The sequence below is a fragment of the Solanum lycopersicum genome, chromosome 12 (assembly GCF_036512215.1).
Source record: "Solanum lycopersicum chromosome 12, SLM_r2.1".
Lineage (NCBI taxonomy): Eukaryota > Viridiplantae > Streptophyta > Magnoliopsida > Solanales > Solanaceae > Solanum > Solanum lycopersicum.
This window is the reverse complement of record NC_090811.1, coordinates 19,384,414-19,396,121: the sequence shown is the minus strand read 5'-3', so window position 1 is coordinate 19,396,121 and position 11,708 is coordinate 19,384,414. Positions and strand designations below refer to the sequence as shown.

The 11,708-nt window shown below is 30.1% G+C and overlaps 1 protein-coding gene across 1 annotated transcript in view; it reads left to right on the top strand.

The window, feature by feature from the left end:
- The first annotated feature begins 4,528 nt into the window (after positions 1-4,528).
- The window catches only part of LOC138340243 (uncharacterized), a 69,520-nt gene continuing 62,340 nt past the window's right edge, over positions 4,529-11,708 (top strand). Inside the window, exon 1 of the mRNA XM_069291955.1 lies at positions 4,529-4,721. Coding sequence (XP_069148056.1) covers positions 4,529-4,721 — 193 coding nt within the window. The remainder of the gene's footprint in view (positions 4,722-11,708) is intronic.

The window sequence follows — 11,708 nt, the reverse complement described above, 5'->3', positions numbered from 1 at the left end:
AATGAAGATATTGAGGTAAATGAAGTAAATGAAATAGATGAAAATGAAAATGACCAAAAATCAGAAATAAGTGACATAAGTGAAACATATACAGAAATCTTAAAACAGACAAATAAAATAAATAAATTGGAAATAAACACAGGAGATATGAATAGACCTAGTACGTCAAGAGTAAAAACCCCAGATAATAGTCCCAGAAATAGTCCTAGAAGTAGTCCTAGGTGGACACCACCAACTCATTATACAGAAAGTTATCAACAATTAGACAGAAATAATGCAATATGGAACAGTGGATTAAATAAAAATTGGATACCGAAACCAATAAGTGAACAATATAATTTCTTAGATTTAGATTGCGTCACAGACATAAATAAAACAATATTACTATGGAAAGGAAATATATCCAAGCAGTTAATAGATAACAAAATAGAAACAACAAAAACACCAAGATATATAGAAAGAACATTCATAGGAACGGCAAAATTATGGATAGAAAATCTACCCCCAGAAAGTTTAGAAGTACTTAGAAATGATAAGAAAATGGATGGATCCCCATCAGCAACAAATATAGATATACTACACAAATATGAATCAACAATAAGAAATGAATTTGGAGGTATGACCACGGATATAAGAGAACAAAATAAGGAAAAAATAATAAATAGACAACTTATGACAAAATTAGCTATATGTAAAATGTGTTATATAGAAGAATATACTTGTGCATTCAAAGAATACTATTACAAAACTAAATACAATTTAGACGAAGCAAAAGAAATAAGAAAACAATATTTTAAAAAATTACCAGAACCATTTAGCACAAAAATAATAAAGGATTGGAATAATGAAGGAATGATAGATACTTTAGGAGATAAAATAAAATTTCTATCTCAATGGTTTACACAATTATGTGAGAACCAAAAAGAAAAATTAAAAATGGAAAAAGTACTAAATAAAAATTTATCATGTTGTAAAAATAAAATGGCACCACAGTTTGGATGTACAAATAAAAAACAAAAATCCAGAAGATATAAAAATTATAGAAAAAATAAAACTAAGTATAAATATAAACAACCAAGACGAAGGTATTATGTAAAAAACTATAAAATAAAAAGACCATATAGACCTAAAAGAAAAATATCTCAATGTACATGTTACAATTGCGGAAAGATAGGACACATAGCTAAAGACTGTAAATTACCTAAAAATCCAAAAAGAAAACAGATTGCAGAAATAGTTATAGATGATGACGAATATATGCAAATAGAATACATAGACTATGAATTAAGTGAAAACGATAGTATATATGAAGTATCAGATATAGAAACCGAAAATGGAGAAGAAGATAATGAAATAGAAGAAGAAGAAATATAATGTCTGAAAACGAAATAATATCTAAAGAGAATTATGAAGATGAAGAATCATCACACCAAAAAATTATATTTGATAATACACTTTTTGAACAAATAAAAGGAAAAGAATTAGATTTAAGTGTTGAAAAAATACTTGACATACCTATACTAAAAAACTGGTTTAAAAGACAGAAAGAAGAATACTATGTAATTAGTCAAAAAGAACACATCATAGACGGAAAATATACAAGCGGAAAAGCATATATACCTATAATAAACAAACGAATAATAAATAAAGAAATATAAAACATAAAAAATAAAGAAGCTATAAAATATGTACATTTAGGAGGAACGGAAATACTAATAAAAGCTTGTTTCAGAGAAGGAATAGATACACCTATTGAAATATATTTAGCAGATGATAGAATAAAACATCCTATAGAAAAAAGTGTAATAAGTGCAGTTAAAGAAAATTAATATACCAAAAATTTAAATTTATAATAAGTGCTAATTATACAGTAGCATTAACAGATACAAATATAGATAAATCATTAGTATTATATTGGAAAATGTCAGGAATAGAGTTAGCACCAGGAAGTAAGGTATTCACAGCAAGATGTAAAAATCTATATATATTAACAACAAAACATAAAATAACGGCAAGAAATAAAATTGATAAAATAAAAATAGAAAATCCTTTTGAAAGAATAATTACGGTAATACATAATAATGACTATAGTTATAAAGAAATGGATACAGAAGAAGAATTGGAGATAGTAAAAGAAAGATTAAGCACCTCAAGCGTACCAAATACATTAACAAGAGCTTCCTCATCAAGAATAAGTTCATCTAAAAGAAAATATGAAATATCACAAGATTTAGGAGAAGTAACACTATATCATTATTTTATAACAGGAATAATGGACCAAAGAAAATATAAAATCTTGATAAACACAGGACAAGAAGAAAATCATATAACAAGAGAATTAGTATTAGAAGAAGAAATTATGAAAACAGGACACATATGCCCTGGATTACCTAGTGAAATAATAAATATAAATGAAGAGACAACAGAAAAAGAAATAATTATAGGAGGAATTCCATTGAAAATACAATTTAAGATATATGAAGGAAATCATAATATCACATTAGGAATAAAATAGTTAGAAAAGGTTAAACCATACAGCATAGAAAATGAACAATTAACAATAACTTGTCAAAATAAGAAAATAAATATAAAAAGAACCAAAAATGATTAATGAAAATATTTATACTTGCAAAAATTATTGTAGAAGGATATCACAACAGATATTATACACCTATGATAGATACAGGAGCAGAAGCGAATATACGTAAATATAATTGCTTACCAGAAGATAAATGGGAAAAATTAAAAACACCTATGGTAGTAACAGGATTTAACAATGAAGGAAGTATGATTAAATATAAAGCAAAAAATATAAAAATACAAATATGGGATAAGATACTAACAATAGAAGAAATGTATAATTTTGAATTTACCACAAAAGATATGTTATTAGGAATGCCATTTTTAGATAAGTTTTACCCACACATAATAACAAAAACACACTGGTGGCTTACTACGCCATGTGGATATAAAATAGGAGCAAAAAGAGTAAAAAATAAACAACGAAAATATATAGAATGGATTAGAGGTAGTGAAAAAATAAACCAGGAAATGGAAAATATAAGTGAAAAACAAATATCACAACTAGAAATCATTATATTTGCAATAGACAAAGTTAAAATAATCAATGAACAGCTAGAACAACTATATAATGAAGACCTATTACAAGGATGGGAAAAACATAAAACAAAAGTAAAAATTGAACTAATAGATGAAAATAGTATATTAACACAAAAACCGTTAAAATATAACTTTGATGATTTACAAGAATTTAAAGTACATATAAATGAATTACTAGAAAAAAATTATATACAAGAAAGTAATAGTAAACATACAAGCCTAGCATTTATAGTAATAAAACATAGTGAACAAAAAAGAGGTAAAAGTAGAATGGTTATTGACTACAGAAATTTAAATGCTTAAACTAAAACATATAACTATCCAATACCTAATAAAATACTTAAAATAAGACAAATACAAGGATACAACTATTTTAGCAAATTTCACTGTAAATCAGGATTTTACCATCTAAAACTAGAAGAAGAATCAAAACAATTAACAGCATTTACAGTACCACAAGGATTTTATGAATGGAATGTATTACCATTTGGATATAAAAATGCACAGGTAGATATCAACATTTTATGGATAACTGTTTTAACCAGCTAGAAAATTGTGTTATATATATAGATGATATATTATTATATTCTAAAACTCAAGATGAACATATAAGATTATTAGAAAGATTTATACATATAATTAAACACTCAGGTATAAGTTTAAGTAAAAGTAAAGCAGAAATTATGAAACCACAGATAGAATTTCTAGGAATACAAATAGATAAAAATGGAATAAAAATGAAAACTCACATAGTACAAAAAATAATTACTATGGATGAAAATATAGATACAAAAAAGAAATTACAATCATTCTTAGGATTAGTAAATCAAGTAAGGGAATATATACCGAAATTAGCAGAACATTTAAAACCATTATACAAAAAACTCAAAAAAAGATATTGAATATCATTTTGACAACAAAGATAAAGAACACATAAAAAATATTAAAAAATTATGCAAAAAATTACAAAAATTATATTTTCCTGATGAAAGTAGAACATTCACATATATAATTGAAATAGATTCAAGTGACCATAGTTATGGAGGAGTACTAAAATATAAATATAATAAAGAAAAGGTAGAACACCATTGCATGTATTGCTCAGGATCATATACTGAGGCTTAAACAAAATGGGAAATAAATAGGAAAGAATTATTTGCATTATATAAATGTTTACTAGCATTCGAACCATACATAGTTTACAATAAATTTATTGTAAGAACAGATAATACACAGGTAAAATGGTGGATAACCAAAAAGATAGATGATTCAGTTACAACAAAGGAAATAAGAAGATTGATATTAAATATATTGAATTTTACATTTACAATTGAAATTATAAAAACTGACGAAAATTTAATTGAAGACTACCTCTCAAGAAAAAGATATGATGAAAGATCTACTGGCGATGATGAAAAATCTATGCCAAAGAGTAGAAAAGATAGAAATAGAAGTAAAGGAGCTTAAAGCTAACGGTCAGCAGCATGACCAAAAACATGCGGAGCTACGTCGTACGGTAGATGGAAAACAGCCAGAGATAGAAGGAGATGATGGGAAACTCCGGAAAACCCATAACAATGTTTGTTCAGATACAGCTGCAGGTACAAGTAAAAGAACTAGTGAAAAACCAAAAAACACAAACTTAAACCAGTTATTTGCAAAACCATTTACCCAAAAACCACAAATGCAGATACCAGCAGAACCACAAACATCAACCTATGCAGTAAGCCTACAAAACGACAAAAAAAAGATATAACTATATTACCCAATCTTACATTGAAAACATATACAAAATCCAAACATACCTAAACCTAAACTCAATATCTACACAAACAAAAAATCCCGAAGAAGATTATATAACCCAGAAACTACAAGGATATAACAAACTTATTGCACAACCTAAGACCAACCCCAACCTAGTAAAAACATGTTATAACTACGGACTACTAAATACAGTATACACATATACGGGAGAATAGATAGTAGGAATACCAGAATTACATAGAGCATTTCTAACATATAAAAGAATTACCAAAGGAAATTTATTCTATATAAAAAGTTATACAGCACCAGCATAGATATTATACGAAGAGATAAAATCACCAATACAGGTGGTAAAGATAGGATTAACAATAGATATGATTATTCCAGAAGAGATAGAAAAACAAAATGAGATACCAAAAGTAGAAATACCTAATTTTTATGCAAATAAAAGAATAATTGGTATAGCTACGATTAAACAAGAGCTAGCAAACAATTATTTAAATGACAATGCTATTTGGAGCTATTATGCAAGAGATCAGGTAATGATATATGCAAACTCCAAAGAATTAAGAAAATCAGATATGGACGAAGTTCAAAGATGGATTTTGTCATTGTTACAACCAGAAGAACAACCATCCACGAGAGCTTTGAAGAAAGGATTTATTTCAGAAGAATTATTAGTAATGTATTGCAAACTTATCAGCAACAAATATCCAGACCACAAATGCTCCAAATGAAATGGAGAAGACAATGTGATACCTACAGTTGATTTAGAATAAAGATAAAAAAAAAGTTATTATTGTTGGCTGAATAACAGCCATATGTATAAAGTATTATATGTATTGTTGTGTCGGCTGAATATCAGCCATATGTATAAAATAAGAGTCTTTTTATTTTTGTCGTCTTGCGTTAGCTGAAAAAAGCCAAATGTACAAAAGTCGTAAAGTAAATAGTTTGTCGGCCAATCATGTAAAATGTTTGTCGGCCAATTATGTAAAGTAAATAGTATGACGGTGTAATTTATGTGTATAAATAGAAGAGCTTTCCTCATAAATAAAACACACCTTCATCCTTACATCTCTCATCTTTCTGAATACTCTCTCTTTACGCTTCCACCCCAAAATTGGTATCAGAGCTAGCTCACATCTCAACTCACAAATGGCACTCATTCTCCAAACGATCTTAGAAATCTCTTAGGATGTAGTGAGGTTGCTACTAACCACTTTATGTCAACTTACGAGGAGTGTTCACCCCAAACTCCCCATTGGACTTAACTTAGCTTCATTCATTCATCCAAGTGTGTGTGTGTGTATACATGTGAACACACCTTGCATATAAGAATTATTTTATTTACATTAAATTCTATACCTTATTAGGCATTCATTCATCATATTAACAAACTTTAACATGCTCAACATTTACACTTACTTCAATTAGGCATAATCTATGCAAAATATGCAATTCAAGCTTCATAATAAACATTACATGAACCAACCTCATTGTTACATAATTTCACATATTAGGACATTAAAGGCGCACTTACAATACATATCATGTATATCCAAATTCATCAAGTAAACATTTCCACCAAGAAGGTGGACTATACCACTCAAGAGCATTTCATAATAAAGCTTAATAAACATAACAACCTTACCATTTATACGAGGCTTACAAAACTATTTAAAATTTACTCAAAAAATTATGATAAAATATTTCTTAGGGTAGTATCTAAATTACAACATTAACACAAGGAAACTAAAGCTCAAAGACTACAAAACCATGCTCATTTAACCAATTCCTTAAGGCAAAATTTTATTAAAAGCTTTAACATGTTTCCTTTGATGTTTTAGCATAAATATCACCTAATAACATTAGAAACATCATATTTGAATCATATAAAATGTTTTAATGCAAGACACATATTTAGATTTAAATATAGAGGAGACTAGGGTTGGAAACACTTGTTGATAATCCATTAGAAATGACTCCCTGAATGGAAGAGATATCAAGGATCGATATCATACCTCAAATAATGAAACCCCAATTATTTGTATGAAAAACTTGACCACCAGCAGCCCTCCTAGCTCCTTCTTGACTTCTAGCATCAATGGAGTTTGAAAGAGAGTTCTAAGAGAGAGGCGTTTTGGGTTTTATGAAATAATGTCTAAAATTAAGTCTTAGGTTTTGGAACTCTTTAATATACTTATATAACCCTAAAATTGAGTTCATAGGTTCCTATAATACTTGAGGTGAGTTTACCTAACACCCGAAGCCATAGAAAAATGACAGTTGTTTCAAGCAACACCAACGGCTCCCTACAAGTGGAATGTGTCCCAATAAACGCCCCTTTGGTGGTGTCCCGTTAATTGGGAAAAACATTCCTTCATGTGCAGGCTTTGCTATCCATATACTCAAAGTGGATGGCGAAGGTCGACGAACTATTTTTTACCAACGAACAGTCCCTTGTTGTCGTGGATGGTCACGGCTTAGCAAAATCCTGCCATAGGGATGGGGTCATCTTGTATGGACCTTCGTGGGTCCTAGACTGGGTCATACCGAGAAGTTCAACGTTTAAACATATTTTTATAGTTATTAGGAACAACACACACAGATTCCAAAACAAAATAAGCACGTAAGACTCACTAAAACACATCAACAAACATTAGCACTTTCTAAAATACACCTTTTGAATGTGATGGACGTTCCTAGTTGTTTGACCTCCAAATGTAACCAAACATTACTCACTGCCTAAGTAAATCAAAATTATTCATTTTAACTCAAAATTAACTCATGAAACATTCATGAAGGTGTATTTCCCCTGCATTCATTGAGGGTTTTAATGAGGACATCTCTATGTTTAGTTTCTTGTTGAGTGTATTGTAATAGACTTAGCTATTTCTTTTTTTGATATATGGATCGTGACCCAAGAAATTCATGTTTCTAAGAAGATGACATTGAGACTTTTCCTTTCCTTATGACTTTTTATAAAGAAACGTTTTGAAGTATAATTATTTTGTGTTAAATGATTTAACTCTACATTAATTTTAATACATTTATGCAATTAATGATGTCAAATGTTTTTACAAAATTTCAAAGAGGTCAAGTACACCATGTTACGATATGAAGGAATGTAATATCTTTTACGATGTGCTCTCAGGTCATGATAAAGTTAGTATCAGAGCAAAGTTTATGACGTAGTCTTTAGGAATCCGAAGTCTCATTAACACCACACGTAGTAGAGTCTTTTTCATTGGTGTGAGTCGTAAAACATCTATGTACAAGAGGCTATAGGATGATAGAGTTTAACATTCTTCATCAATCTTGTGATGTGCCTATAGAGTTGAGGTTGTATGTTTCTATTCCTAATCTCTTGTCTTGTGTTTATAAGAGATGACTACTAGAAGAATGGCCCCAAAAAGGTTGGAAGAGGAAGGAGTGAACGATTTAATTCACAAAGGTGGATTAAGTCCACAAATAGTTCAAGATACCCAAGGTGTCCAAGTTCCGCACAAAGTGATGAAGTCCGTATTGGAGGTGAAGGTGATGAGATTATAGTTGTTTCCCCAAACATGAATAACGGGGAGATTAGAGAGGCTTTACTTGCTTTAGCACGAGCCATGGCAATTCATGTGAATAGCAGGGTTGTGGTTAGGATGAATGCTACAAAGAGTACCATGAGCTTTTTGTTGTAGGGATTTATGAGGATGAATCCTCTTATATTTCTAATCTCTAAGGTTGGATAGGATCCCCAAGAGTTTCTTGATGGTGTGTAGAAGTTTTGGAGTGTCATGGGTGTGACTTCTTAGGATAAGGCGAAATTGGCTTCATACGAATTGAGTGAAGTTTCTCAAGTGTGGTATACTAAATGAAAAGATAATAGGCCGGTTGAGTAAGGTCCTATATAGTGGGAAAAGTTTAAGTAGACTTTCTTTGGAAAGTACTTTCCACGTGAGAAGTGGGAGATGAAGGTTGAGGAGTTCATTAACCTTAGACAAATGAAGATGAGTGTTGAATAGTATTTTTTGAAGTTCACGTTATTGTCTTGGTATGCTCCATCCTTCGTGTTTAACCCTAGCGCTGAGATGAGTAGGTGTTTCATAGAATTATGTTGCGTGTTTGATCGTTTTTAGGAGTCTTCTTTCAATGTAATTCATTTATTTCTTTCACTATGCATTTCATGAGGTTATAATTATGTTGTAAAATGATTTTATATGTTTTTTCCCTCGTATTATCATGTTTCCGTTATAAATTGCTTCAGAGTTAATTTTTTTGAATATTCAAGTATATTTCACTGTGAGTTTGGGCAGTTCAGAGTAATGGCTTTGCAAAAGTGATAAAAAATTGTTCTTTTATTAAAAATGGTTACATTGTGTATAAAATTGATGTATATAAGCATGATCATGTTTGTCAAAGTATTTCCTCCTATATGAAATGAAAAATATGAGTTTTATTGAATGACAACTTGTAGAAGTACTTACTATCTTCATCTTGTGTTTTAGTCTCTTGCTTATGTGAAATTGGTACTTATTCAAATTGTGAATTGTGTATTTTTTGAATGAATATGTACTTATCGTGTCGATTTTTTATATCTTGAAAGGTCCTAAATTGTAACAAGTGTCACTTGAGGACGAATGTGGTCCTAGTAGGGGACAATGTAACACATCTAAAATGACTTAGGATAACCTAGAGCCTAACTCGTATGTCATGACTTTTTTAAGTCATAAAATTGTTTGTAACGATATATTTAGGCCATTTATAATATTTGGTAATGTTTGAAGGTCAAAAAATACAAGAACTTCCATGACGTTCTATAGATTAGACTTGAGACCTGCTTGTATGATTAGGTGTTTCTTTGAATGTTTTAGGTGTTTGTTTTAGTGTATATTGACGTGAGAGTTATCTAAAATATGTACGAATGCATTTATATTAGAAATATCTAGGCGAAAGTCCCCAAGGACAACTGAAAGGGTCATTGGACACTATTTCTAGACAAAAACTTGTTAAAACAAGCCAACCCAACGGAGGAAATCGACTCCCAGTAGGTAAGTCGACACACTTTCATTGGTGGGCTTAAGTTGAAACTTAGTAACAGGATCTTAAGATCCCAAAATATGTCCTATGATCCCATCGATGATTTTCCTGTACGGCTCATTGATGGATCGATGCCTTGTTAATGTGAAACTGTCAATAGGCCTGTAATTTCCTGCAGGGCATCGACCAACTCAAGGTTAGTTTAGATAATTCACCTAGCTTTCTAAAAATTAGCTGGGTCATTTACTAAGGGTATATTAGGTATTTTAAGTGGTTTAATAAATATTGAACACTTAAATGAACTCATTAATTCAAAATCAAAACCCAAGACCCCTGAAGAACTTTCTAGCAATCCATTGAAACTTGAAGGGAGCTTGGAGCTTGAAGAATGATTTCTCCATGAATTATTATACAATTTCGTGTTTTATCATTAATAAATATATGGTTTTCATCCTTGAATATCTTTTCTTAAATAATCAAATCTTCAAAGTAGTTTTCCAACATTTTCTCAAAGGATGAACTTCTAAATTAAAATCTAGCGATGAGATCTTTCTTCAAGCATTTTGAATCATTGTATTATTATTGAATTGATCTTAATTTGATGATTTTAGACTAAAAATTCTATGAACCCATGCAAACCAAACAATCCTAGTTTTAACTTTATTATGAGTGAATTCATTATGTCTCTATACTATTGAATTCTTATATAGTTTACATTGGGCAATTAAATTATGAAATAATTATGTTACAATTACATGTAGAAGGTCCTAAATTAATAAATATCATATTGTATTGTCTTGAATAATTGTATATTGTGATTATTGGATTGAATTACTGACTATGTCTATTTGTAAAAGGCTTTGTGCATTGAATTGGTTGAATTTTCTATGCATTACATTGATAGTATGTTGACCTAACCTTATCCAGAATTTCTAGTATAGGTCTTGAATTATTATGATGGTTGGTATGGTTCACTTATGGTGGCGGTGCTTAAGTGTCATACTTGTGAATAACGTGGCCTCGTCGGCGTTATATTAGGAATTGTGAAACATTATGGCCTTGTCTGCATTACATTATGAATTATGATATTGTAATATTTTAAATTGAATATGTGAGTATTGTTAAGGTCTATAAGGTTTATGTGTATATGTGAAATAAAATCATGTGTTCTCTAAGGGATTAATATGCGATCATCATTTGATATAGTTATACCTTATATATGAACATTATAATTAGTTATGATGATGATTATATGGGAGTGTGTAGTGTGATTGCAAATATGCTTAGTTGACCCTATGTGCTATTTGAATGATATGGTACATGTGATAAGATTATAATTGAGTGTGTCTTGTGTTGGTATACCTATGTCTCTTCCTTGATATATGGAAAATGTTTATATGAATCATTTATTTAGTAGATTAAAGAACGTTTATCATGCAAGCATATATATGAGTGGGATATAATATTGAATCTAGTTAAGACGGTCATTTGCGTGGAACCTTTTAAAAAGAATTTTATGATATCCTTGAAGTCAAAAATCGTAATACTGTCCTTGTTGTGTAAATGGTGGACTTAGGGGTTGTTGACTGGACTCACATGAAGTCCTCCTTAGGAAGGTAATAGAGCTATCGTATTAACCATTTTAGGTATCCCTAGTGGACCTTCCTTGGTAAGGTGTATTATGATTTTTTATGAGTAAGATGTGCTACCAATTAAAATACTTCTTTTATTGAATTAGTCTATGATAAAAAAAAGGCTAAAACCGAGCAACTATAGTTGCGGAGTAGCTCTAG